Here is a 24,609-nt window from a genome sequence, read left to right as displayed (position 1 = left end):
CTTGCTATTGGCTCTGTGTTTGGGTGGTTTATTTAAGAAGAGATTTGATTGGTGGACGCGTTGGAATTGGGAGTCGTTGACGAAGTGGCGTAAACAGAGCATCATAGCATTCCTGCTAAGTCCAATCTATTCTCCGATATTTTTGACGTCGGTGGGTCGGTTGTAGAACCGCACGAGAGAATGGATATATCCATGAGCGTCGGGGATAGGAGGTTGGCTTGGAGGTGGAGAGGTGCGGTACGGCCATGCTGTTTTCCTAAGAACGCAAACGCGAAGCATGCAATGCGTAACGTACGCCGCAAATAAGGCCATCCCAATTTCTCAGAGACTCATATGCCATCTATATCTCGCGCGATCGAGCTCCTTGAGTGTTCAGCTGGGAACCACTCAGTTTGACAGAGCTCACGCTCGGAATGATGGGCATGAAGGTATTTGGTCTCTTTGTCTTCTATTTAGAGGGTAGTGTGATAATCTTTCTAGATAGCACAAGAGATATGTAGAAAACATCTAATAATACATTTACCATGCAGAGAGGACAACACGAAGAAACGAAACCGAAATCCTAGGGTTTTATACAAGAAACGCACGACCCGTCTAACAAACAACGTGTAACAACTATCCAATGTGGGTCTCTCCTCCTACAGTTACTTCTTATATATTTACACACCAGCCTCCTTCTCTGCGCCACCCGATTTCGCGTTCGCGGCGCGGTTCTCCGCCTGCGCAGCAGCCTCCTTCTTAACGCTCTTCCACTCCAAAGCAACCGAGCCGAGGATAGTAAGACACGACACGATCAACCCAACCTGGAACACCACGCGGAGCGCCTCATTATAAGCCGTGAGAACCGTTCCCCGCATGCTCGCAGGCAGTGAGCTGAGCAATGACGTGGCGCCGCCCGATGTGACAAGGCTAGGATCAAACCCAGGCAAGCCAGAAAGTCGTTTCAGAAGCTGATTATCCAGTACGTTCTCCCCAATAGAGATGAACACAGTTGCCCCGATAAGCTGCCCGAAGAACATGAGCGCCGAGCCGATCGCCACATCCTGCTTAGGTAGAACGGTTTGCGCGGCGAGATTTGGTGCTTGGAAAGCGAGGCCCATGCCGAATCCGTAGAGGATTTGGTATCCGATCCACTTGCCTTCGGTCGTGTCGACTTGGAGGGTCGTCAGGAGTCCTGAGCCGACGGACATGAGGAACGCTCCGAGAATCGCGAATGGTGTGTAGTATCCGATCTTCTGAGTCGCGATTCCACCGAAGATAGATGCGGCGACCATTGATAGCATCAGAGGCAGTAGTCGGATGCCTGAGTCTACGGCAGAGGATCCGGTTATTGATTGGAACCAGATCGGGAGGAAGTACGCTGTTTTAGGTCGGCCGACAGTACCCAAAGTATCAGGGAATGCGGTGCTCTTACTATAGATGTACATCGAAGCCCCGATACATGTTGTTGCCCAGCAGCCAGCCGCGATGCTGCGCTGCTTGAAGATTCTCGGCGGGATTGTGGCAGTGCCGGGAAGGAGTATCTGAACGGCAACAAAAGCAATGCCCAATACTCCCATAAGAGTAAGCAATGCTATGATTCGCCCATTGCTCCACTGGAGATAGTTAGCAAACCTGAACTTTAAGACTGCGCTTCGAGTGACGCACAGCATACGTCTGGCCACCCCACTGGAGTGCTAACAGAAGACAGACCACACAAGGTATCAAAGCCGAGGTTCCAAGGAAATCCAGCTGTGTCAGTTTTTTCGTCCAAGGGAGCTTGGTTGTATCTCGGTCGGGGACCTTTAGACACAAAGCAATGACGGCCATTGCCACCGCTCCGAAAGGCAGATTGATGTAAAAGCACCATCTCCATGATATCTTTGAAGTAAAGGCGCCACCAATCAAGGGACCGACAATTGAAGCAATGCCGAAGAGGGCGCCGAACAGGCCTTGTATTTGGGGCCGCTTCTCCAGAGGAACAGCGTAGACTATAGTTACGATCTGCGGCACGCGGCCGGTCAGTACTATTAATGAGTGGCGGAAGGCCAACTCACGGATCCTGAAAAGATCCCAGCCGCGCCAACTCCGGCGAGTGCTCTTCCCACGATGAAGGCGGTTGAGTTCGAAGCGGCCCCACAGACAACGGAGCCGAGTTCGAATAGCAGGACGTTCGCGAGGAAGACGCCTTTGACGGCATAGAGCGTGTAGAGCTTTCCGAGCAGGAGTTGAAACGAGCAGGATGACAACGTGTATGCACTCCCGTACCAGCCAACATCAGGAAGGGAGTGGAAGTCATTCGTGATTTGGGGTATGGCCTGGCCCGGGTTAGTCCACCGTGGTCTCGCACCGCTAAGCGCTGTTTGTGAGGTCATGCTCATACCGTTGAAATAATGGTCCTATCTAGACCAACTAGAAACATGCTGAGGAGGACCGAGGTCAGCAAGAGCACAACCCTTGGGGCCGATTGCTCCTGATAGGTGTCGCCCAGTTTGCTCGAGTCGCTCGGAGTCGCCACATCGAGAGAGACCTTTTCTGTCGCACCCGAATTGCCGCTTTGTGAAGTCGTAGGTCGTCCAGTCGCCATGGCCATGATGAAAGCCGTTGATATCCTTCGACCCGAAGAACCTATCACGAACCCCTGGAAGCCGGGTTCAGAAATGTTGGTGTGAGCGACAGGCAACAAAGGTTTGAGGTAAAGAATTGTGTCTTATTTATTAGGAACGAAGAGATCCTCTGACTTCGGAATGGAAAGAGTGAAGTGGAACTTGAGATTTAGGAAGAAATCGAGCTCCCATATATCCACGAACCGAAAAGGACTAGGCCACGACGTAGACATTTTGTCGGGTTCTAACAAAGCCCGGGTGTAGAAAGGGCTTGCGGGTGCTTTCCGGGGGTTGGACACACGGCTCGCCATTGTGGATGGTGCCGTCGACCGAGCGTTGGCGAGATGGGCTTGTGGTGTTGTTGCGGACGTTAGTAGAGCCCGGCGGACTTTACAAAAGCCCGAGATGCGCTAGCTGTTTTAGGATAGCTACGTGAAAGTTGGAGGTGGACCAACCCCTCACTCTCATCTTTCACGCCTCAACGCTCGCCTCTTCCATATCTCCCAGCTTAGGAGGCTCCCTGATTTCATCCTATCGGTGCCTACGAACCCTGGATCTTTACTTGTTATATTGCGTCCAAAGGGTTCTGCATCCTGGTCCTACAGCCATGTCAACGGGACCCATTCAAGAACAAAATAAACCGGACCCGTCTCGGTCTTTACATCCCCCGCTCTCCCAAGCATCGAAGCCACAGCGAGTCCTCTCGTGCGTGCTCTGTCAGCAGCGTAAAGTCAGGTGTGACCGCAAGTTTCCCTGCACAAACTGCATTAAGCACCAGACGCAATGTGTGCCTGCGACGCAGGTGCGTCGGCGAAGACGCCGGCTCCCGGAACGAGAGCTTCTGGATCGTCTCCGCAAGTATGAAGAGCTTCTTCGTCAGAACAATGTCCAGTTCAAGCAGCTCCATGGGGATCCCGTTGGTGGAGAGGATGAGTCTCCTGCCGGCAGCTATGTATCAGACGATGAACAGCTGGAAGCTGAAGGCTCGATTTCGTCTTCCACTTCTACCAATTTCAAGTCTGGAAGAGGATATGAGCCTAGGTACGTCGTTTCTACTTCGCTTCTCTCTTCTCTTTGTACCCTCCCCGGCGCGCTTTCAACCTATCACTGGCGCCTTAATATAACTAACTCTCTGCAGAAACTACTACAACGTCATGAGCCAAGGGGTGAGACGACTTCACAGGGAACTGAGACCCTCTGTTGACATCTAAGCTAGTTAAAAGACCCGAACATAGACAACGATCACCAGAACAATGGTGCGCGCGAGAACTACAAGAAGGCGTTTGACCAAATATTCGATAATGATGACCACCTCCTGTTTGGTCTGCGAAAGACAGCCGTCGACCTCTCTACTTTTCATCCCGAACCAGTCCACATCTTCCGGCTCTGGCAGGTATACCTTGACAACGTCAATCCGCTGCTCAAGGTCACACATACACCGAGCCTTCAAGGACGCATCATCGAAGCTGCCGGCAACATGGTGGACATCAGACCAGCCCTGGAAGCGCTGATGTTCAGCATATATTGCATGGCTATCCTAAGTCTTGACATGGACGACTGCCAGGCCATGTTCGGTTTGCCGAGAGAGGATCTCTTGACCAAGTATCGGTTCGGCTGCCAGCAGGCTCTTTCGAATTGTGGCTTCTTACGGTCCGATGATCGGGACTGCTTGACTGCTTTGTACCTCTATCTGGTGAGTTTGTCGCAGGGATACGCTGATCCTTGCCAACGATGCCTAGGTCTCGGTTCGCTCCGGCAACGATCCACGATCTCTCCACTCCATGCTCGGTGTGGCGATCCGCATTGCGCAGCGCATGGGCATCGACAACGAGTCCACAAACACTAGATGCACAGTCCTCGAGGCCGAAATGCGCCGAAGACTATGGTGGTCGCTCATGCTATTCGATGCTCGCATTGGCGAGATGCCCGACCACAAGGCCCCGACGCTGAATCCCATCTGGGACTGTAAAATCCCGCTCAATGTGAATGATTCTGATCTCCGGCCGGAGATGAAGGAACCGCCATTAGTTGTCCATGGGAAAGCTACCGAAGCCATTTTCGCCGTTGTGCGCAGTGAGTTAGCAGAGGTTGTCCGGAACTCTCCGTTCCATCTCGACTCTACCAACCCGGCTTTGAAGCTCCTTGCTAAGAAGCCGCAAGAGGGTGGTGACCTGGCCACCCTGGAGAAGAAGATAGAGGAAGAATACCTCAGGTTCTGTGACCCAGAGAACCCCCTCCACTTCATGACGATCTGGACGTCGCGAGCTTACCTAGCAAAATGCCGCCTCGTGGAGCACTATTCGAGGTACCCGAGCTCATCCGCGCAGCAGACGGAGTCGCAGCGCGACGCTGCCCTGTCACATGCATTCAGCATGCTCGAATGTGATACAACCGTCATGGCCTCACCTCTTACGAAAGGATACCTCTGGCACCTTCAGTTCCACTTCCCACTCCCCGCGTATATACACATCGTTCAGGACCTGAGGACCCGGCCGGTCAGCAAGCAAGCCGAAGCCGCTTGGGAGATCATGAGCGACAACTACGAGGCTCGGTTCGGCTCCCTCTTCCGGATCGACAGTCCGCTCTTCAGAATGTTCACCAGGATCGTTCTGCAGGCATGGGAGGCTCTTGAAGCAGCGTTCAAGCAGTCCGGAGAGCTGCCGCCTCTACCCAGGATTGTGGCGAGCATCAGACAGCAGGGAGCCGAGATGGCGCAAAATGCACCAAACGCACAGCATGCAGGAACAGAACAGCCTACCTATGTTGTGGACACTGCTATCGATGCGTTTCCTATGCCAATCCCGATGATGCCGATGGGCTTTGGTTATCACAACGCTTTATATAGTATGGGTGGACAGGACGGCTTCACAGAAACCGCCTCGGTCTCTGGGGTATACCCCAACATGCCCGGACAGGCTGCGTTAACTCCTGGGATGAATCAGTTCAACTGGCCGTCAATGGACTGGGGTTGGGGCTTATATAGGTGAACGCCGCGTTCGGTGACGCGGACTCCACAATTGCCCGATTATTGAGGCCGAGGCGCGATTCAAATCAACAGGTCAAAGTCACTGCTGCTGGCGACCCGTGGGGGTTATCGTTCAGTCATGACCATATCCGCACGCAACGCCGAGGGATAAAGCTTGAAGTCAGTTTGTGCTGTGCAAAGCCTCAACGCTGTCTAACTTGCATCTCGTAGTACCATCACCGTTCTCATTAGTTCGTTCTGCCCAGTATCTCAGATCCTGGGTCTTCTCGGTGCACAACCGGGTGATAGGGAGGCCGCATACCGGGTATAATGAGCATCGGGCCGCGGCATCCATATTGCGGGTGCGTCTTCTTAAGTCTGGACCCGCCGGTATCACATGCGGGCACGACACGGCATCTCCCAACGATAGGTTGGCCGCCCGCAAGATGGGGCCAGGCTCGATGAACTGCCAGAATGCCGGGTTTCTTGCCGCCGTACAGTCGTCAAACCCGTCACCTATCACGCGAGTACCATTTCTCCCCCAAGCACGTCGGAGGGAATCTGCGCCCCTTTGTTTCCACGCCCACGAATCCGTTGAACGGGACGCCAGGCCGCGTAAACATTCCGGGCTTTTGCATCAAACCGGCTAGACATCAACGCCCGAATGCGTCCTCGATTCAGGGGCACGACCGCCGAATAGCCGCCAAGCCAAAAGCTTAGCGATGCTTATCTCGCGCCAAGCTTTCTGGGACTCGTCATCTCTCCCCTCTTCCCAATCAACCTCACACGCGATCTTCCGAAATACATGTCGCGTGCGCAATCCTCGCCGCGAACAGAAATTGCTCTCGTGCGAGGCTTCAGAAAGGAGGGAGGGCTGGGTGGTGTGCTAAGTGCGGGCTTGCTGCAGTGCGTATTTTGGCATCCAGGAACCACAGTTCCACAACGCAAGCTTATCATCACCGCCGTCCCGGTTCGTTTCGCTGCACACGCATGCCCAATATGCCTCAGCCTGGCTGGCTGGCGAGCACGGTGCACCGCCACTTGTCTCTCTGCTTTGCTCCAGAGGTACTTCGGATCCAATCAGCCTTTCTGCGTTATCCTCCGCCTCTTCCCTCTGGATCCAGTGTGCGGCCTCGACGCGGGAATAAACCCAGCTGCAGTAGCCGTAACCGCTGGTGAGATCGGAAAGAGAGTTGTACAGTACGAGGGATGGGCAAGATTAGTCTGACGGGTGGGGATATGAAGGGCCCTGGGAGGACCTGGACAGAAGTGAGGGGTCTACGTAAGTCAAGATGCACGCTAGGCTAGTGGGCTGCGCAGAGGTGCGCATCACTACTTAACAGGGCAAATAGCCCCCAGAGTGCTCACGCGATACATAGCCTTCGCGGATATCTTATTGTTGCTGTCTGTCTACCTCTATACCCCATTTCCCTCGTGTTGTTCGCCTCTACCAGTTTTCCATATCGTCAATCAGCCTTACGTACGGTGGACTGCGTCCGCGTCCTATATTGATATCAAGTATCCACACCGTACTTACCGTCTCTTTTTATCATACTATGCCTCTGCGATTCCGGAGGTGACATCCAGCCTTTCTCTCCAAAAACCGCCATCATGCGCCTCCAATTCGACATCCTTCTCCTCGCCTTCTCAGTCCTCACATCCGCCCTCCCACCACAGCGCCGCTCAGTCCCCCTCGCCAGCTTCGAAGGCCTAACACACAACACCCGCGACCGTTCCGGACGAAGAGGCGATCCCCCCAGGAAATACTTCCACGAATCCACCGTAAGTCCTCCTTCTCCCCTAAAACCCCCTCCCTCCATCTTCACCCACCCCACCCCAAAACCTCGCCCAGTCCTAACCCCCAGCCCAGTTCGACGCCCACTACGACGGCCGCTTCGCGTCGACCCCGCTCCCCTCCTCCCAGCGCCAGCCCCACCTGCGCGCCCTCGTGAAAACCTACCTCAGCACCATGCACGCCCTCGGCGCCGAGACGTGGATCATGCACGGCAGCCTGCTGGGCTGGTGGTGGAACCGGCGCATCATGCCGTGGGACTCTGACATCGACGTGCAGGTCAGCGAGGCGTCGCTGGCGTTCCTGGCGCAGTATTATAACATGACTGTGCATACGTTTAGGGATCTCGAGGTGCCGGTGCTGGATGATGGTAGCGGCAAAGAGGAAGAGCAGGAAGAGCAGGAAGGCAGAAAAAAGGTGGATGGAGAGGCAAAGTCCTACCTCTTAGAAATCAACCCGCACTGGACGAACGGCGACGTCCGCGACACGCACAACGTCATCGACGCGCGCTGGATCGACACTGCAACGGGGCTGTTCATCGACATCACCGCCCTACGCGTGAACCACTCCTCCCCCGCCCCACTATCCCTCTACTGCAAAGACACCCACCGTTACCTCTCCACGCAAATCTTCCCCCTGCGCACCAGCGTCTTCGAGCACGTCCCCGTGCGCATCCCGTACGCGTACCAGGCGCTGCTGGCCGCGGAGTACGGCGAGGACGCGCTGGTGAACACGGAGTTCCAGCGGCATCGCTTTGACCAGGCGAGTATGGAGTGGCGGCCCGTCGGGAAGCTCGGCGGCAGCGAGCAGGAGAAGCTGGAGGAGGAGAAGTGGAGGGCGAGGGGCAGGAAACCTGGTCGTAGACCGCTGGCTGTTGTGGATGTGGATAAGGAGGAGGTAGAGGCTGGAGAGGGAGAGGTCGGCGGGGGTAGTGGTGCGTTTGAGCAGTTTGGGAGCTGAGCATGCGTTTGGATAGTGGTATTCTTTTTTTTTTTGCATCGTACAACCGGGTTGGTTCGTTGTTACTACCTAGGTAGCAAGCGCGGGATTAGCGCGGCGTTTTTGGTTCGGGTCAGTTCTGGGTTTGGAGTTGGCGGGACACTGGCTGGTAGATTCTTGGCTGGGCATTTACAGCATTTTGATAGCGATAGCGACGTATAGCGCATGTGGAAGTATGATGTCGAGTGTCGGAGACTACTATGTCGCGCGGGTAGCCGGGTGTACGAGGAGGTTGAAGCACGAAAGCTGATTCGCGCACGAGCAACCAATATACCCCTTTTTGAATGAGCAGACTGCTGCTGGACGTGAGAATCAGGTGAAAATCACCACAGGATACATCGCGAAGACAAGAAGTAGAAGGTGTATCTATATTATTACCTGGCCTGATATCATAATCTACAACCAGCGTCGAGAGCAAGACTCCCATCATTTACACATATCTGCCATGCGCCATGACGTTCCTCGCTCGCTCGGGATCAACCCTCCAGCTCTCTCGAACGTGCCAACCCCCCAACTTTCCAAAAAAGGGCTGGAGGCATAGATCCCTCCATCAATCCATCCAAAAAGGTTGCGCCGGCCGATACGTGTTGTTGCTCCGTGTGGTGTGTGCTCTCCAAAGGAATGAGGCGTCGCCATAACGGCTAATTACATCTCCCCCGACTTTTTTGTGTCCTTGCTCGTGACTGATGAGGCCAAAAGGTATACGCTGATAGAAACGACAAGAAAAAGTGAAAGAGGCAGAAAATGTACAATGCGGTTCAAGAACTCCGACTCAGCTCAACCTCGTAAACGCCGTAAAACGCCGCCCGATGATGGTAGACAATGGTGGACGAAAGCACAGGGGAATGGTAACAACGCTGAGTATGCCAAAAGTGCTGGTGTTTAAAAGGTTGAAGTGTCAAGTCTATAACGCTCAACGTGGCGCCAGAGAGAAACGAAAAAGAACACGACGATTAAAAGGGCGCATCGGAGATAGAAGGGAAGTCAATCAGCCAGGTTCTCGTGCTTGATCGGGTGGAAGAGTGTCGGGCGGAGGCAGAGTCGGCCGGTGCCAGCCTCCTCTTCTGCGGGCCCGCCCTGGTCGAACTCTTTCCCTCCTAGCCATCGCCGCCACAGCTCCGAAGAGAAGCCAGCGTTGTAGTAGAAGCTGTTGCCCAGCTGGTTGTGCTCGCCCCAGCCGAAGACACTGTCTGTTGGCTTGGGCGGGTGGTTGAAGGTGCCGTCAATTGCCTCGAGCGGCCAGTTGTGGTCGAAGTAGACCGCGTGCGGGGCATAGACAGCCTTCAGCCCGTGGTGGAAGGCAACCGAAGGTGGCCACATCTCCGGGAACATGTGGTGCTTCATCAGATAGGTTTCGCGGTGCATGAGATCGAGCAAGCGCTTCGACAGGCGCGAGACGGTTATGATAGCGCAGCGGCGGGGTGGCTCCGGAAGCTCGAGGTCATAGCCAGAAACATCATCGCGAAAGACCCAATTCGTCTTGGCCGGGTCAAAGATGGGATTGAAGGTGATTAGATCGGCGTCTTCGCCGACACCCCACTCGTACTGGTCGGCAAGATATGTCCTCGAATGCTTAACCTCAGGCGGGCTCGGAAGCATGCCCGTGTTCTCAAACTGGGGCGGACCCCAGACGGGCTTCTCGTCGCTGTTGTACATCTCCTCTTCGACCATCTCGGTGAAGTTCTTCCAGGATCCGTGAAGCTCGGGGATGTAGTAGCGAGACGAGCGTTCCCAAAGGCCCTTGCGTGGCTGCCTCCGGGCCCAGTCACCAATCTTAGTGTTGAACTCGTAGTAGTGGCCGGTGAGGCGGAGATCCATCTCCCAATTCCAGTAGAAGTCGTACTCGGGACGCGCCTGGGCAAACCATTGCATCGCAAAGTGAGCGCTACGATAGACGGAATGTACGGGAGCCTTGGCGTGATTGTAGACGTTGTTGGGGAAGGGTTCCGGGTAGTACATCCGCATCTGCTGCTCAGACCACAGGGTCGCCATGCCCCAGAACTCCTCGGGGAGGTTGTCCTGGATCGTCTTCTGGTAAACTTCTTCCGAAGACCAGATGGGAATGCTGTCATCTTTGACGTGGAGCAGGAAGTGGACGTCGTATTCGCCGCCCGACTTGAGAGCGAGCTCATTGATCATGGCGCGGATGGTCAGGATCTGGTAGTCGCTGTACTTGTAACCAGTCCAGGTGCGGAGGATGTAGGCGTGACGAGGGACCTTCTTCTTGGCGGGCTGGGTGTTCTCACTGGCAGTCGTGTCGTTCTTCTGGAAGCGAGCCTTGTTCTTCTCATAGCATCGCTTCTGGGCCTTGCCCCAGTTCACGTGGCGGTAGTCGATCTTCTTCTCCCAGCTCCAGATCTTGTCTGCGCCGGCCTTCTCTGACTTTGCGGCCAGGTCGAAGCCACCCTGGTCGCGCGAGTAGGAGTAGCCATAGGGGCCGAAGCGACCGAAGCGGTCGAAGCAGACCTTTTCGTTTATGCCGAGCTCTTCGTAGGAGCCAAAGAAGGGGGCAGTCTGGTTCTGGGGAATGCCGGGGTAGGCATAGATGTCAGGCAGATCGAGCTTGTCCTCGGCGTCAAGGTAGCACGTCTCGACTGGGGCGTGGGTCTTGAGGTACTCGACGCTGGTGTAGTCGGGGTAGGGATTGAAGGGCACGGGGTCGAGCGGCGGCTCCTTGTGCTCCTTGGACATGGGCGGCCACTTAGGCTTGATGTTGTCCTCCGGGTTGGGGCTCTGAGAGTACTTGACGTAGTTCTGCTCGGAGACCCAGTCGGCGTAGGGCACCAGGGTGCGCACGCCATTGAACAGCCCGCGTAACCTGAGGGAATTATTGTCAGCTATGCCATGGTGCTGGCACCAATTCGTGCATGCTTACCGCGGGTAGTGCTCCCAGTGGTACAGCTTGCGGTCCTCGCCCTTTCGCTGCTGGGCGTTCCATCTGTGCTTCCTGTAGATGCCCGTGCCCAGCATCGAGACCAGCAGCACGGCGGTCACGACGAGCATGACAAGGCGCGCGAAGGACATGCGCGGACGCTGCAGGCGGTTTGCCCATGTGTGGTTGCGGTACGACTTGGACCACGACTTGCTGGTGAAGAGCGGCAGGGGGGAGGAGCTCTGGCTGTCGGCGCCAGGCAGCTTCTCGTAGTTGAAGCGCGTCCGTATGAACATCTTGCGCGGGTTGAGATTGAAGCGCGACGACATGGCGGGTGGTGCGTGTGCGTGTGCGTGTCTTGTCTGGCTTGGGAGCGCGGCTTATGTCTGCATCTGCGGCGAGGGGGCTGCTGAAGGGGCGCTGCTCACGGAGTTGGGGCTGAGGCTGGCTGGATTATGTGAGTGCGGCCTGGCGTGTACACGGCCGCAGCGGGGGGGGGATGGGCGAGGGAGCGGTGGTGGTGAATGCAGAGGCAACGACGAGGGAATGTAACGAGCGACAGGAGTCCCGAGGACGCGACTGAGGGCAGAATGCCGTGGGTTGGAAGAGGGAGGGATGGGCGGCCGGCGGGAGGATAAGGGTTGGGCCCAGGAGGGACTAGCGGCGCGCTCGTTGCTGCCGAGTGCGCTAACGTTGTAATATAAACGAATTTTTTGCAGCGCGACGGGCGCCGTCAATCGGCTCAGGCGAACGACGTACGGATGCGAGCAGCTAGGGGCGCCGTGTCGCTCCAGTGCAGCGGCGAGATTCTGGCAGGCGGGCGTCGCAATGGGTGCGCAGGCGTCTGGCAGCGTTATCGCGCCGAGTTTTGCGCTGTCTTGGGGAGAGCGCGCCCAGCCATCACAGCTCACTCTGGCCTAGCCCTCCCCCCGCTGCAGCATCAGCACCACCCGGGCAACCCTCCGCCGCCGCACACACGCTCTGTCGCAACACTTTTGAGCAGCCGTTGCAAAGGCGGCATCGTCCCATCACTCTCGCGCCGACAATGCACACTCTTGACGTCGATGAGCCCGCCGGCTGTCCGTTTCCAGAAGGTGACGAGGCTCCGCGACCCCTGACCGTTTCTCCCATCCTGCCACCCACCGGACCCCCTGCTGGTTCGCATCAATTTTACCGTACCACCATCCGCCTCCGCGCCTCTAGTGGTGCCTCGCCTGCTCAGTCAGCGTAACGAAGTGGCAAGCTCGGTGCGCGATAATCGAGTAGCGGCCTGACCCCTTCTCCGGCCCTTCGATTGGTTCTAGCCGGCTGGCCCGCGGGCGGCCTTTGGTGGGACACATTGCATGAGATTGCATTGCCTCCTCCGGCCCTAAAAATACGACCTCACGAGATATGCAGCGACGTTGCCAGCACCACCACGGCCTGACTGCTTGGCCGTCACTCTTGCAAAAAAAGTTTATCATCGGCTTCCTCCCTTCCGCGTGCTCGTCGTCGCGACATCATCAATACTCAGTTCCCACAGTTCGACGCCCCTCGCCCACGAATGGTACGCTGGCATGCTTCAATAGCGCCCCATGCTCCCGCATCGTCAACAATCAGTTTCCAAGGGGGTCCCGCATTATTGAAACGTCCGTCTGCCGCTCCGAGCATCTTCAAGTTCGCCGGAAGATTTGACGTCACTCGCGATGCATAACAATCTATCTCAATTCCAGCTCACGTTAGACGGTGGAATCCCCACACTCACGAGACAAGCCTCTGTTTCCACGTCCGCATCTTCCTGATCACAGCTTTCGCATCTTGTAACGGACGGTACGGACTGTGGCTGGCATGCTGCTGTCTACGCCGTGGACCTGCTACAAGTCGTCGTCAGCTGCGCTAAAATAGGGCCGCTAGCAGTGTCGATTACAACTTCTCCAAGTACATTCTCACTTCCAAGCCGTTCAAACTCACGCCAAGTTTTGCGTCTTCTCCATATTTCCCCTGCCTCGCCGTTCGGAATTGCGCTCGGCTTGCTTTTTGGGTCTTTGCATCGCATGAACCAAGATGGATCCCTACAGCCACCTGTCAGGTTTTCATACAAAGGTACCGTGCGGGGCAAACCGTCAGCTCTCGGATCCTCTGTCGCAGCATGAGACTCGACGTATGAGCCTGGCGGGGTTGCCTTGCTTCTCAATACCAGCAGTTTTCACCCCACCAACACGCCTGAATCTTCGCCGCGGGGCTGCATTTGCGGAAGAGATATCTGCCACGAAGGCGCCTCGCTGCCATCAGGCTCTCTACGAGTGCTGCATGCACAGACGACGTTTCAAACACTGGCTGCGTGCTGGGACTAGCCGCGACCTCGATCTACACGGATGTTCGATGCTCATTTCCAACTGGCATCGACTAAATCTCCATGCCTTCCTGTCATTCAGTAAGCGATAGGCACATTGATATCCAGAAAATTCAAGAGTAACGAAGAGGTGCAGTAAGTTGATTCAAATTACAAGTAAATCAGAGGTTCCTTCCCAGAACTCCATAACCCCACACCACGTTCCGCCCAGAACGTCTGGTGACCCAGGTATCAATTTGTCAGTTCATAGCATCATTCCCTCTCCCTTCACCCTCGTTTCCCTTTCACTTTGACTCCTCCTTTAATTGCTCTTTTGACGGCTTTTTCTTGCTCATCTCTTTCTGCGCATGATGAGGGTCCTCGTGGATGGGGAAGTCGGGGTTCGGGAAGTCGGGGTGAGGGTGCTCTGTCATGCCGGTCAGCCACAGCCAGCGTATGCGAAAGAGTAGAGATGGGATGCGTGGACTTGCCTTTGATCGGGCTGTCGAGCGGCGCAATGTGCGTGTGTTCGACATCGAAGTCCTCGCCAATGGAGCCGCGGCGGTCACGAGGGAAGTGGTGCTTTGTCGGCGACTCAAGAGGCTCGATTTTTGAGCTCGACAGCTGGAAGTCCCAGTCTCCTTTACTGCATTGCCTGTCAGCTTCTCCCGCATCTCCACTGGGATACCTCGCTTCCTGATCCAGAAAGCCGGCCGGACAGAGGACGCGAAGCAGGCGAGCCGACTCACCTCGTCATGTTGGTTGGTATCGCAGGATTTGTTGCTTCTGGTAAGCTTTCGAGTGTTGTCGCAGATGCTTGATCGGTATTCAGAGCTGTAGCAATGGGCTTTGCGGAGTGCTTGGGGGGGGCAGCTGCAAGCCGCTTTATGAGGAGTGGGGAGCTATGACCGCAGCTCGCATGACCGTGTTCTGCCGTTCGCGAGACCCTTCGCTCAAAGGCGGGGCATGACAAAGATCGCGAGATCTCAAGAGACATACCCCTCGCGCTACACGGGCCCGGCGAATAGCATCGCCGAAGCCCAAGAGTGGTGTGATGCTCGAATGCCCCGGCTGCGGTGATTCGTAGACGGCGGTCGGGAGATGGTGCGTGACTGGGGAGGGTGGTGCGGAATGGTCACGTGGTGGGGGCAGAGCATCGAGTACGTAGTGCTGGTAGTGGGAGGTGTAGGCGTGGCATTGAACTGTTGGTATGTAGGTATGGGTATGGCTATTCACTACGCACTTGCTCTCAGGTACGCAACCAATCATATCGCGTATCGCCTTGGTATCTGTGATGCTTCATACGGCTTCCGGCTACGGTGCCCTTGCGACGGTTGAAGGCGTCGCCCCCCCAGTGTAATAGAAGCCAATCCCCAGCGCATAGCTTGCGCTACGATCTCCACGAAGTTTCTCGCAGGGCGCGGGTCATTTCTCCTACTCTCCGCCCAGCATAGTAACGCTGGGCACACTGTAGTGCTATACCTAGTTCTGTAAGCCTCAAGTGCCATTTTAGATTTCCCTAAGAGTGGAGAGCTGAGATCTCTCAACTCGACCTCATTTCCTCGCTGCTCCCTACTCTTCCGCATCCATTCTGCTCTCCTCATTCTTCCTATTCCTCGCCCCCTTATTCACCCAACTCTCCTCCCCCTCCCCATACCCTCCCATCCTCCCCCTCACCCACACCAACCCATCCTGCGCAACCCCATACCCCAACCCGGCCAACAACCCCAACCGAATCGTCCTGGCGGCCGTAACCATCGGAAACCCACTCCACACACTCCACAAACCCCCCGTCACCATACCCGCGACCGCACTACTCCAAAAATCCCTACTCCCCTCCACCCCGCGATCCACGCGCCTTAAATCCAGCTCGTCCACGCCCTCCATCTCCGCCAGCGTGCGCCCCGCGCGCCACGTGCCGCGGAACACATCCAAGCTCTCCTCGAGCACGAAGAACACGCCGCTCCACGCCGCGAGATACGCGCCCGAACGTAAGCCAGCCGGGATGCCTTGTTGTAGCTTGTAGTAGTTCTTCGACTTGTGGTACAGGTACCAGCCCGGGTTGGAGACGGGCAGGCGGTGCGCGTTTTCGGCGCGGAAGCGCAGCGCGGCGAGGCGTGCGGTTGTGGTGTAGCCCAAAGTTGTGCCGACGGTGAAGGAGGTGAAGGCTGCGAGGAGGAGGCGTCGGTCGAAGGGCATGCCTAGGCGGTGGGGGTTGTGGGCGGGCTGGGGGGCTGGGGACGGCGGGGCGTCGGTGGGTTCGTTGGATGGTGGGTCTGGAGGTAGGTCGATTGTTGGGGTGGCCATTGTGGGGTATGTGCGTGAAGGACGCTTTTCGAGAGAGCAATTGATGCTGGGTGGAGCCCTGTGAGGTGGTGCGGGGAGCGGTTGAAGGGGTTGTGACGTGTGCGGCTTGGGTAAGAAGGTGCCGGCGACAGAGGGCTTCGACTAGATAGATAGGCCAGGAAGGCAATTGAAGGAAATTGGCCGAACTGGCTGTGCACTGATGAAGTGCAGCGTGGATGAGGAGGGGAGCTTAAGCTTCGATCACACGAGGAAAGCTTCAAAAGGTGCCAAGAGTTCGGAACTAGGATGCTTTCCGATTCGACAGCGGCCCTCTTCTTTTCTATGTTGAACCCCGCGCGCGGCTGCCTAAGCTTTTTCTCCACTCAACGCGTTCTCCAGCTCTGCACTTCTCTAACGTCCCACTCCCTCCCTCCCAAGAGCACTTTCGACGCGTTCAAACCCATTGAGAACGCGCCAACGTCATAACTCACCTCCTCTCAAACCTCCCACCTACCTAACACCCTCCCACCTCCCAACCATGACCTCCCCCTTCCCCACCCCACAAACCTGGACCCTCCGCCTGAAATCACGCAAGACAACCGTCCTCCTGTACACCGACCCACTACACACCTTCGCAACCATAAAAGCGCACCTCTACACCGCGCTGCAAGAAACCGGCCTACGCGACCCCGACACAGGCGAAAACATCCCGCTCCCGGCCTCGCCGTCAGACATCCAGTTCGGCCGCCCCGTCGACGTCAACAATGCGGAGAAGGGATTCCAGCTGGGGGAGTGGGAATACGACGCGCTGCTGCTAGAAGATGAGGACGACAATGGCGGGAAGGGTAAAGGGAAGGCGAAGGCGAAAGCGGGGAGGCCGAGGAAGAGCGAGCCAGGGACGGGGACTGTGGGAGCGGAGAATGTGAGGGATTGTCCGAAGGGGGCAGGGCTGCATAATGGGTCTGTGTTAGCGTTTCGGTGGCGGGGCGATGGGAGGGAAGAACAGGGCGAGGAGGAGGATTTCGAGATGGTTGGTGGTGCTGTGGACAAGCCGGATATGTGGGATGTGACGTTGGCGAGCTTTGAGGATAGCTATGGGGTGGAGAATGAGATTGATGTTGGGGGAGGGAGGGAGTTTGAGGAATGAGTTGATGGTGAAGAGCGGGCGGCGGGAGAGATGTGATGTGCATTACGGGCGTTTCTCATGGCTGGGCGGCGTTGTGAGGCTTCGGTCTTTGGCATATACTGGGATAGAATGAAGTAGGTAGGAATGCCGCATCTGAGCATATGCTTACGTTAACATAACCTAAATATGTACTCTTTCAATGACGGGCATTCCCGGGTGCTCCAATTACTACACCGAAGCGTCAAACCGCAGCTCCATGAACACACTGGCCATCACTCCATCCCGCACGCAACCGACGACCGCCAACCCATCCTACAGCTGCGCGCCCTTAACCCCCGGCGTCTCCCCAATCCTAAAAACATACTTAACCGCACTCGCCCTGCCCTCCCTCAAATTCGTCAACGCGCCCTCCAAGCCCTCCAACCCCCCCTTCACCACCTCACACGGATGCGGCATAAACCAGCCCTCATCCAGCCCCCGTGCCATATACCTAAACCACACATACGCAAAGTCCTTATTCCCCTTATGCGCCTCGCCCACACTCGTCATGCTCTTCTGCACCGTCTCGGGAACGCCCTCGTACTGCTTCCCGGGAAGCACCAGCGTCATCTTCCCCTGCGGATCTAGCACCTTCGCAATGTTGACGTACGAGTTGTGGTCGCTGGTGGCGTCGAAGGCGTGGTGGAGCGGTGTGCCACCCAGCGCGTCTTTCAGGCCTTGCACGACGGCGGCGTCGCCGCCGCGGTAGTCGACGATGGTGTCGCCTTTGGAGCGGTCGATCAGCGTCTCTACGAAGGGGATGCCGCGGCCCGCGACGGCGATGATGGGGTGGATGCCGGCGTGCGAGGCGAGCTTGATGGCGTAGGCGCCGACGGCCGAGGCGCCGCCGTAGATGACGAGCGGGATGGGCTCTGCGGCTGGGATGAAGGGCATGGGGAGTCCCAGGCGGATGTGTAGGCCGAGAGCGGCGGTCATGGCGGCGAGGGGGATGGTCGCTGCATCTATACACGCCGTTTATCAGCACCAAGTCCCACTTCTATGTTCCTCGCTACAGAGGGGAGATACGCACCTTCGAAGCTCGTCTTCTTCGGAATATGAAACGTCGTATGCTGCCAGCCCACGGCATACTCTGCATAACTGCCGCCCGGCGTGCGCATCTCATGAAAGCTCGCGACGCGATCACCAGGTTTGAACTCCCAGACGTTGGAGCCGACGCTGTGCACGAAGCCCGCAATGTCGTCGCCCGTGTTCATCGTTTCGTTAAGCCATTCGGGGATTTTCCTATAGGTTGACTGTCAGCTTGTGCTCTGGCTAAGTTGAATTGGCTTCTAAGACGGAAACAAAAGTCGGGAATACACCTACCAGTCCTTAGGATTACTCCCACTAACCACCACCTGGATAACGACCTGCTCGGGCCCAGGTTCCGGAATCGGACTATCCACAATCTTGACCTTCGGGCCCAGGCTCACAATAGCTTCTTTCATCATGGGGTTGCTTGCTTGCTGCAATGTATGAACCACTGCAATTCAATTCAGATCTTCAGTTCGTATATGTGAACTCCTTCCAAGCTCTTTTGCAACATATGGAGGGGTAGTTATACAGCCTGGTCACACTACCCCACATCTACTGCATTATTAATGACGTCCAATTGCGCGATGTGTGCACTTCCTCGGGCGACTCGAACCATGATGTGAGATGGAGAAAGCGGTAAGGCTTAACCGAGCATGGCCTTGCGTCATTCGGTGTTTGGATAAGTAAACTCCGTGGTCCCTCACCTTACGCATATCAAAGATGGCCTGACGGTGCTCGGGTGCGAAACAGCTTTGTAATAGTGCAGAAAAGTTGCGCAAGCCAATAGATCGTGGAGGGAGAAGGCGACGGACGGGCGATGAAGGTCACGAGAGTAAATATGCTACCCGATTAAAGTATCAACACCACAAGCAATACGGGCAGACAAAGTACACCCCCAAATGCCTAGCTCAGCATACCATCTAACGCCAAACGAAACTGCCATAGGCAAGCGAGGTACCAAAAAACGCCAACCGGCCGACCGACAATGCTTCGAGACATGATAGTTTTGATCTGATAGTTGCAAAGGAGACGGACTATCCAACGCTCCGCTCGAACGCCGCATCGTCAACGCTCTGTAGCGGATAAACGCCGATATCCGGAAGAAGAAACAACAACTAGATCGAGACAAGTTAAAAAGCCCAGCGCCCTGATGAAATTGTCAGCCGTTAGGAAAAGAAAGCTCATCAGCGCCAAACACTCTTCGTCGCAGGGTTAAAGCTACCTCTTGAGCCAGTCGAAGAGCCGCTGGTCAACCGCATAGGCGCACGATTCAAGCTCCCCGCCTCTCGTGCCCGCTCTTCTCCCGAAACAGCCATCGTTGTTCGTCGAGCTGCTCCCTTGACTATGGGCGCAGTCCGCGGGCTCAGGACGCTATTCTTCCAGTCAGCATCACGATCGCCCTTGACCATTCGACGTGCCGCACTAGCAGAGAACAGGGTATTCTCGTTGGGAGGGCTGCATGAGGTGGCCGCGGTAGGGCTACGGCGACGATGCGTCTTACTCATCGGAACGGAGCCTCGAGTCGTAGACGAACGTCGCTTGACAGCGGAACCAATCTTGCGGGCATCGGAGTTGTCCATGGTCCACTTCTCTTCGTCGGAGCCCGAAGCGCTGCTACAGCTGTCCGCTGGAGTCGCGTCCGAGGAAGCAGTTTCAACCATGTTTAGTGGCGACGGGCGGACTGTGTTGGTTCCGATCTCTCGCAGCGGGGAGGTATCAGAGTCCGACGAGAAGGCTGTCAACTGAGGAGCCGGGGAGCCATCCGCCTTCTTGGACAGAAAACCGGCCTGGAACCGGCTCGACCGCTTGAGGTCCATGGATGCTTTCGGAGGCGTCGGAATTGGTGACGAGCCATTATGCCGCCCTTCAGACGTGAGGACGGGTGCTGAGAATGTGGGTGCAGCAGGAATCTCGATCGAAGAGTTGGTAGGCGTCGACTCCAAATGCTCTATATGCTCCGGTGTCTTCTGGAACTCCGCCAGGGTACCGTTCTCGGTATCGTCTCGCCAGCGAACCACACGCTTCGCTTTTGAGGGCGACTTCTTCTTCGGCGAGAACTGCACGCCCTTCTTGACCCCGCCCATCTTTCGCCGTCGCGGTGACGCCTTCATTGGAGATGACGTGAGATGAGCTGCCTCTGTGAGTGTAGGCATTGCGAGCGGTCGCATTGGCGATGGTCCCATGATGTTTACCGGCTTCCTACGCTTCGGGGTTCCTTTGCTCCTAGGAGCGAAGAACTCAGTAACCGGCAGGCCACCGTCCGGTCGGATGGCCTGCGAAGTGGCGTTTGTGCAGGAGGTCATGATCTTGGTGAGAACATTCCTCGCTGCCTGAACGGCTCCCTCCTCGTCCATCTGGGTGATTTGGTTCAGAATTGCGACCGTCTCAATATGTGCTTGCACAAGCACCTGCACAATCGCAGCATCACCTCCCTTCTCCTGCTCCAAAAGGACGCTTATGGCCTCGCGTTCGGCGTTGGATTTCAGCAATTCGTACTCTCGGGCAAGATTGGCCGCCTCATGGCTGTCGGTAGATCCGTCAACATCGCCTAGTTGCCTTAGGCCGACTTGCAGAGCAGTGTCCAGCTTGCTGACCCAGTGTGTGCGTTCTAGTCTCCGGTGGCAGTGCTGACGGGTCTGCTCGAGCTCGACCGAAATTCCGACAGCAGAGTCCCTCATCGCGGCCACTTGCGAGGGCAGATCTTCGTTTTCACGGGTGTCTTGGATCTGGTCAAACGCAGCGATCCATGCTGAGATGAGAGAGATCCGCTTCTCCGCCTGCTTCAACGTCTTCATCGTTCCTAGCCTTTCCCGTCGCTCTGCCTCGGAATCCGCGTATGCTTGTCGCAGGCGAGCGACAGCGTCGCGGATAATGCCCTCCTTCTTGTCGCTCTGCTTCTGGAACTTGACAAATGCACTTCCTTCAAAGTCCTTTTGCCTCTTCAACAACTCGTCGATCATTGCCCGCTGCTCGTCGATCTTCTTCAGGTAATCCTTCACATGGCGATTGACATTGAATACGTTCTTCGTCACCTTCGTCTGGATGTTCTTCGCCCTGTTCGCGTATCGCAGCGTGTTCTGGGTCTCGTCGAAATGTGCGCTTGAAGGACTTACGCAGACAATCATAACAGTCTTACAATTGCCGCCGAGTGAGAACTTGAGTAGCCGGGTGAGCTTCGAGTTTCGGTATGGGACGTGGTTCCTTTTTCGCGGGTCGCACAAGGCGTTGATGCAGCTTCCTAAAGCAAGCAGCGACTTGTTGATGTTCGCACCTTCCATCAAGCGCTCTCCTCGGTTCTTGGTTGCGCTGGCACGCTCACTACCTGCCAGGTCGATGATGCTGAGGGTGGCCATCGTATGCGGTTCGTTGACGGAAGCATTTCGATCTTTCGATGACACATTGATTTGAAGGACGGCGTGCGATCGGGATGAGGTAGCATTGGCCTCGGTAGGCGACATCGTACGATACTCGTTGCCGCGCACGATGATGTCCATGACCTCTTGGACCTGCCACGTGTAAGTATATACCTTCCGACTGAGAGCGCTTCTTCACTTACGTTCTGCGGTCGATGGCTAGAGAGGCCTGCGACCGACACCGCCTGGTTCGCATCCTCTCGCAGCATCAGCGACGTTTTACTTCCACCCTCTACGAGCAAATCGCGAATCGTCTCATTGTAGATTTCTAGGTAAGAGAGCGTAATCTCAGTAACCCTCTCCTCTTGCAAATCTTGTATCTTCTCGAACAGCTCCTGCATGGTCAGGAAGATGATTCCAGGTTGTTGTGAGGTTCCCCTATAGTCGGTTAGATTCCCGAATAACACGACGGTTGGCTTCTCCACGACGTACGTAATAGTGTGTGTCTTTCCACAGCCTGTCGCTCCGTATGCGAATACCGTAGCATTATACCCATCCAACACGCTGTCCAGCAGGGGCTTTGTCGTAGCTTCATAAACATCGCCCTGGGAAGTATTCTCATCGAACACCCGATCGAACGCAAACGTCTGGTCCTTTACTCGCTTTCCCTGCGGCACGACTGATCGCGAAAAGCGCTGCACGGGATTGTCTTCTGGCGGGTCGAATATTCTGCCTCCACGTTAGCTTTCATCCCGTAGCTAAATCGCGGGTCAAGCGTCCGTACAAGCACTTCTCGTCAACGACCTTAAGAACAGGCCGTATCCCCTTCTGATGCAACTTGGGCGTCGGCGCTGCAGCCAGCGATCCATCCCCCAGAAACAGCGTCTGATCGTCGCATTTCGACAATTGCGCCGCCTCTCTTATAGTAAACGGGCGGACTCGGACGGTAACGTTGATGCTGGACGCGCCATCGGCGGCCATGATTGCGCGCTAGGAAATCGTGGAGAAGGTGACTGAATATCCGCCGCAGCTGCTGTAATGGTATGCAAGAAAGGATCCCTGAGCGAAGGTAGGGTGGGTGAGGATGCGGAGTTGCGGAATGGTAGAGGTCCAGCTTCGGAAAGTTGTGTTTACGCGCACGGACCCGCAAAACAGACAGGGGCGTGAAACTAGCAACCGCGACCCGCTAACTTGCCAGCGCACGTGAAGAACCTCGTTATGCATCTCGTACCTCGAAACCTCTCCCCAGCAACGGCATCTCTCACCCAGTCACTGACGGCCTTGGGTCTTTCGTACTTTTTACTACCGCACTGAGGTTCGGACATTGAATCCGCCGCTGTTCATGGGCTACATCTGGAATATTGTGGCTCCCCAGCAAGCAGGCCGCTCTCGGTCCATAACCATATGTTCGACCTCCTCCGCTTTCCCGGCACGGTTGGAACGACGATCAAGAGATGAATCTAGAAGCACAGAAGCGTTGGTACAGATGACTCCATTCTCGTATTCGGCTGTCGACAATGCACATCGGAAGGGGCGCCTTTGTATACGTAATGGAAGAGGGCTTCTAACACTACTAGCGAAGGAGGTATGATGGGGAATGGGTGTACAGCTCATATGGCTCGATGCAGTGGTCCAGTGTGATGCATGACATGATCAGCTACCCGGCTGGCGGTTATGCAGGCCAGGTAGCTCCCATGACTTGGCGCAGGACCAAACGTCACTTGATCACGAAGACTGCACTTCATCAGGAGGCAGAGGATACATCAAGCACGACTCATCATTCCTTCAACCCGCATAGCTACAAAAACTCCCCGAAAGAGCGAAAGCGACATCCATCAACAGCGTTTCCACCTGAGATTCTCCCCGAAAGGAATCTTCCATTCCGTCATGGTAACCAAACCAGTATTCCTTTAATCCGGATCAGCTCTCGCGGATTATTTACTTGGTGCACTTCTGCCACTGGACGTACACGACCTGGGTAAACTTCAAATCCGTGGAGTCGGTGGTGAGCATGCCGGTGGCGGAGGTGTTGCTCGACGTCAGGCGGACCTGCGAGTTGATGTTGAGCATGCCGTTGGCGCCGCACGGCGACCAGACGATCGAGGTGCTGTCGGCCTCGTCGTGCTTGAGGTAGTCGCCGTTCACGGGGCCGACAAAGTTGTACTCGGTGCTGGACTATAAGAACGTCAGGATATTTTGTTGCAGAAGATATGGAATTGCATGTCTGCTGGGTTGCAACTGCGCGTATGATCATACCTGCTGAGTCTGGCCGGAGAAGTAGTAGGTAGACTTCAGGGTGCCGGTGACGCCCTTCTGGACGGCAGCGTAGCCGCGGTAGTCGGCGCTGAGGACGGAGTACTGGAAGCCGCCGGGGTACTGGAGGTCGACGTTGATCTGGCAGTTCTTGCGCTGCTCGGTGACGGCAATGCCGGGGCCAATGGACGCGATGTACTCATCGAAGATGAGGGTCATGGTGGTCCTGTCAGAGGAGACCTGGGAGCTCATGGAGCCCTGAGGGCATCCAGTTCCGCCATAAGTGACGCCGCGGATTTGGACCTGAAAGTGTTAACCGGTACTTTCGAAGGAAGAATTGCAAGGATTTACCTGGCCGGCTGGGGGAGCATCACCGAGCTCAATAGGAGAGATGCCGATCGGGTTGGCCGCGATGAGGGGAGCGAGAGCGAGGAGCCACTTCATGGTGAATGTGTTGGATAGATGATTGAGCGATGTAGAGCGCTGATCTTAAGTGTGTAGTACCCGGGTTGACTGTGAATGGCAACTTGATGAAGATCAATCTGGGGGATATGGGCGAGGTTATATACCAGGCCCTCGGCAACTCCGCATCTCGACCACGTCTGTAGAGCCAGTGCTGCTGCACTACCTATCGCTCAATACGACCACTCGACTAGGCTCGATAGCTTGCGCCAAGCCACGCTTCCAATATGCAGTACGGATGGTCCGGCGGGCCGGGAAAGCTCATAGGTCCAAAGTCTGGTTGCACTCATCAGGTGAACTCGTGTTTACCACGAGCTATGATGATACTTCCACAAACTGAGTCGTAGACTATCCCCAATGTTGAGGGGTAATCTCTCCAGTGTGCAATAGGATAAAGTTGCAGCTGGCAAATATGTCTCCCGGCATTGAACCATGCGGCATGAAGCCCTTACGATGGTAGTTGCCATCGGTTGTCCCGGTCAAGAAAGTGCCAGATCCCGGCTCAAGGTAACTGCACTGCGGGCGGCGTACTCG

General features: G+C 56.0%; 12 protein-coding genes across 12 annotated transcripts; 4 read left to right on the top strand and 8 right to left on the bottom strand.

Annotated features, from left to right (window-relative positions):
* Nucleotides 1–486: 486 nt before the first annotated feature.
* BU26DRAFT_606460 (putative MFS aflatoxin efflux pump) lies at nucleotides 487–2,935 on the bottom strand. The gene is made up of 5 exons (XM_033835669.1): nucleotides 2,363–2,935; nucleotides 2,037–2,297; nucleotides 1,648–1,983; nucleotides 1,415–1,595; nucleotides 487–1,360 (listed from the first exon to the last, which is right to left on the bottom strand). Exons 1-5 carry the CDS (start codon nucleotides 2,570–2,572, stop codon nucleotides 660–662), a joined length of 1,689 nt encoding a protein of 562 aa, XP_033682568.1. The 5' UTR covers nucleotides 2,573–2,935; the 3' UTR covers nucleotides 487–659.
* A 139-nt stretch (nucleotides 2,936–3,074) lies between these two features.
* BU26DRAFT_606459 (uncharacterized protein) lies at nucleotides 3,075–5,794 on the top strand. Its single transcript, XM_033835668.1, has 4 exons — nucleotides 3,075–3,626; nucleotides 3,724–3,751; nucleotides 3,802–4,278; nucleotides 4,325–5,794. The coding sequence occupies exons 1-4, from the start codon at nucleotides 3,193–3,195 to the stop codon at nucleotides 5,570–5,572; spliced, it is 2,187 nt and encodes a 728-aa protein (XP_033682567.1). The 5' UTR covers nucleotides 3,075–3,192; the 3' UTR covers nucleotides 5,573–5,794.
* A 965-nt stretch (nucleotides 5,795–6,759) lies between these two features.
* Nucleotides 6,760–8,631, top strand: BU26DRAFT_541457 (uncharacterized protein; the record flags this gene model as incomplete). Its single annotated transcript, XM_033831598.1, has 3 exons — nucleotides 6,760–6,832; nucleotides 7,298–7,332; nucleotides 7,421–8,631. 3 exons carry the CDS (start codon nucleotides 6,760–6,762, stop codon nucleotides 8,300–8,302), a joined length of 990 nt encoding a protein of 329 aa, XP_033682566.1. The 3' UTR covers nucleotides 8,303–8,631.
* Nucleotides 8,632–9,151: 520 nt separating this feature from the next.
* BU26DRAFT_349656 (uncharacterized protein) lies at nucleotides 9,152–11,758 on the bottom strand. Its single transcript, XM_033822439.1, has 2 exons — nucleotides 11,217–11,758; nucleotides 9,152–11,159 (listed from the first exon to the last, which is right to left on the bottom strand). The coding sequence occupies exons 1-2, from the start codon at nucleotides 11,540–11,542 to the stop codon at nucleotides 9,326–9,328; spliced, it is 2,160 nt and encodes a 719-aa protein (XP_033682565.1). The 5' UTR covers nucleotides 11,543–11,758; the 3' UTR covers nucleotides 9,152–9,325.
* On the top strand, nucleotides 11,759–12,468 carry BU26DRAFT_349655 (uncharacterized protein). Its single transcript, XM_033822438.1, has one exon. The coding sequence runs from the start codon at nucleotides 11,975–11,977 to the stop codon at nucleotides 12,329–12,331; it is 357 nt and encodes a 118-aa protein (XP_033682564.1). The 5' UTR covers nucleotides 11,759–11,974; the 3' UTR covers nucleotides 12,332–12,468.
* Nucleotides 12,469–12,787: 319 nt separating this feature from the next.
* On the bottom strand, nucleotides 12,788–13,417 carry BU26DRAFT_349694 (uncharacterized protein). Its single transcript, XM_033822441.1, has 3 exons — nucleotides 13,164–13,417; nucleotides 12,958–13,066; nucleotides 12,788–12,910 (listed from the first exon to the last, which is right to left on the bottom strand). Exons 1-3 carry the CDS (start codon nucleotides 13,246–13,248, stop codon nucleotides 12,832–12,834), a joined length of 273 nt encoding a protein of 90 aa, XP_033682563.1. The 5' UTR covers nucleotides 13,249–13,417; the 3' UTR covers nucleotides 12,788–12,831.
* Nucleotides 13,418–13,724: 307 nt separating this feature from the next.
* BU26DRAFT_349660 (uncharacterized protein) lies at nucleotides 13,725–14,808 on the bottom strand. Its single transcript, XM_033822440.1, has 2 exons — nucleotides 14,274–14,808; nucleotides 13,725–14,170 (listed from the first exon to the last, which is right to left on the bottom strand). The coding sequence occupies exons 1-2, from the start codon at nucleotides 14,519–14,521 to the stop codon at nucleotides 13,813–13,815; spliced, it is 606 nt and encodes a 201-aa protein (XP_033682562.1). The 5' UTR covers nucleotides 14,522–14,808; the 3' UTR covers nucleotides 13,725–13,812.
* Nucleotides 14,713–16,052, bottom strand: BU26DRAFT_520675 (uncharacterized protein). The gene has a single exon (XM_033829340.1). The coding sequence runs from the start codon at nucleotides 15,829–15,831 to the stop codon at nucleotides 15,097–15,099; it is 735 nt and encodes a 244-aa protein (XP_033682561.1). The 5' UTR covers nucleotides 15,832–16,052; the 3' UTR covers nucleotides 14,713–15,096.
* Nucleotides 16,053–16,113: 61 nt separating this feature from the next.
* BU26DRAFT_349567 (uncharacterized protein) lies at nucleotides 16,114–17,128 on the top strand. Its single transcript, XM_033822437.1, has one exon. It carries the CDS (start codon nucleotides 16,349–16,351, stop codon nucleotides 16,955–16,957), a length of 609 nt encoding a protein of 202 aa, XP_033682560.1. The 5' UTR covers nucleotides 16,114–16,348; the 3' UTR covers nucleotides 16,958–17,128.
* Nucleotides 17,129–17,248: 120 nt separating this feature from the next.
* On the bottom strand, nucleotides 17,249–18,423 carry BU26DRAFT_532120 (GroES-like protein; the record flags this gene model as incomplete). The annotated part of the gene is made up of 3 exons (XM_033831079.1): nucleotides 17,249–17,937; nucleotides 18,006–18,217; nucleotides 18,299–18,423. 3 exons carry the CDS (start codon nucleotides 18,421–18,423, stop codon nucleotides 17,249–17,251), a joined length of 1,026 nt encoding a protein of 341 aa, XP_033682559.1.
* A 768-nt stretch (nucleotides 18,424–19,191) lies between these two features.
* Nucleotides 19,192–22,341, bottom strand: BU26DRAFT_429310 (kinesin family protein-like protein; the record flags this gene model as incomplete). The annotated part of the gene is made up of 4 exons (XM_033823827.1): nucleotides 19,192–21,513; nucleotides 21,564–21,798; nucleotides 21,853–22,089; nucleotides 22,145–22,341. 4 exons carry the CDS (start codon nucleotides 22,339–22,341, stop codon nucleotides 19,192–19,194), a joined length of 2,991 nt encoding a protein of 996 aa, XP_033682558.1.
* A 795-nt stretch (nucleotides 22,342–23,136) lies between these two features.
* BU26DRAFT_349510 (uncharacterized protein) lies at nucleotides 23,137–24,218 on the bottom strand. The gene is made up of 3 exons (XM_033822436.1): nucleotides 23,965–24,218; nucleotides 23,617–23,916; nucleotides 23,137–23,535 (listed from the first exon to the last, which is right to left on the bottom strand). Exons 1-3 carry the CDS (start codon nucleotides 24,055–24,057, stop codon nucleotides 23,299–23,301), a joined length of 630 nt encoding a protein of 209 aa, XP_033682557.1. The 5' UTR covers nucleotides 24,058–24,218; the 3' UTR covers nucleotides 23,137–23,298.
* Nucleotides 24,219–24,609: the final 391 nt, after the last annotated feature.

This window comes from Trematosphaeria pertusa (assembly GCF_010094035.1).
Source record: "Trematosphaeria pertusa strain CBS 122368 unplaced genomic scaffold BU26scaffold_9, whole genome shotgun sequence".
Lineage (NCBI taxonomy): Eukaryota > Fungi > Ascomycota > Dothideomycetes > Pleosporales > Trematosphaeriaceae > Trematosphaeria > Trematosphaeria pertusa.
The sequence above is the reverse complement of the archived record's forward strand: the minus strand, read 5'-3'. Positions and strand labels throughout refer to the sequence as shown.

Bases quoted from the DNA above. Each gene is read 5' to 3' on its own strand.
- BU26DRAFT_606460 (XM_033835669.1), bottom strand. From the start codon at position 2,572: ATGGCCATGGCGACTGGACGACCTACGACTTCACAAAGCGGCAATTCG. The intron at 2,298-2,362 runs GTATGAGCATGA...AACCCGGGCCAG, and splicing joins ATAGGACCATTATTTCAACG to GCCATACCCCAAATCACGAA. The intron at 1,596-1,647 runs GTGCGTCACTCG...AACTATCTCCAG, and splicing joins GGGGTGGCCAGACGTATGCT to TGGAGCAATGGGCGAATCAT.
- BU26DRAFT_606459 (XM_033835668.1), top strand. From the start codon at position 3,193: ATGTCAACGGGACCCATTCAAGAACAAAATAAACCGGACCCGTCTCGG. The intron at 3,627-3,723 runs GTACGTCGTTTC...AACTCTCTGCAG, and splicing joins GGAAGAGGATATGAGCCTAG to AAACTACTACAACGTCATGA. The intron at 3,752-3,801 runs GTGAGACGACTT...CATCTAAGCTAG, and splicing joins ACAACGTCATGAGCCAAGGG to TTAAAAGACCCGAACATAGA.
- BU26DRAFT_349656 (XM_033822439.1), bottom strand. From the start codon at position 11,542: ATGTCGTCGCGCTTCAATCTCAACCCGCGCAAGATGTTCATACGGACG. The intron at 11,160-11,216 runs GTAAGCATGCAC...TAATTCCCTCAG, and splicing joins CACTGGGAGCACTACCCGCG to GTTACGCGGGCTGTTCAATG.
- BU26DRAFT_349655 (XM_033822438.1), top strand. From the start codon at position 11,975: ATGCGAGCAGCTAGGGGCGCCGTGTCGCTCCAGTGCAGCGGCGAGATT.
- BU26DRAFT_349694 (XM_033822441.1), bottom strand. From the start codon at position 13,248: ATGCGATGCAAAGACCCAAAAAGCAAGCCGAGCGCAATTCCGAACGGC. The intron at 13,067-13,163 runs GTGAGTTTGAAC...GACGACTTGTAG, and splicing joins GAGAAGACGCAAAACTTGGC to CAGGTCCACGGCGTAGACAG. The intron at 12,911-12,957 runs GTGAGTGTGGGG...GAATTGAGATAG, and splicing joins TGGAAACAGAGGCTTGTCTC to ATTGTTATGCATCGCGAGTG.
- BU26DRAFT_349660 (XM_033822440.1), bottom strand. From the start codon at position 14,521: ATGTCTCTTGAGATCTCGCGATCTTTGTCATGCCCCGCCTTTGAGCGA. The intron at 14,171-14,273 runs GTGAGTCGGCTC...CAGGCAATGCAG, and splicing joins ATACCAACCAACATGACGAG to TAAAGGAGACTGGGACTTCC.
- BU26DRAFT_520675 (XM_033829340.1), bottom strand. From the start codon at position 15,831: ATGGCCACCCCAACAATCGACCTACCTCCAGACCCACCATCCAACGAA.
- BU26DRAFT_349567 (XM_033822437.1), top strand. From the start codon at position 16,349: ATGACCTCCCCCTTCCCCACCCCACAAACCTGGACCCTCCGCCTGAAA.
- BU26DRAFT_349510 (XM_033822436.1), bottom strand. From the start codon at position 24,057: ATGAAGTGGCTCCTCGCTCTCGCTCCCCTCATCGCGGCCAACCCGATC. The intron at 23,917-23,964 runs GTAAATCCTTGC...TAACACTTTCAG, and splicing joins ATGCTCCCCCAGCCGGCCAG to GTCCAAATCCGCGGCGTCAC. The intron at 23,536-23,616 runs GTATGATCATAC...ACGTTCTTATAG, and splicing joins TCTCCGGCCAGACTCAGCAG to TCCAGCACCGAGTACAACTT.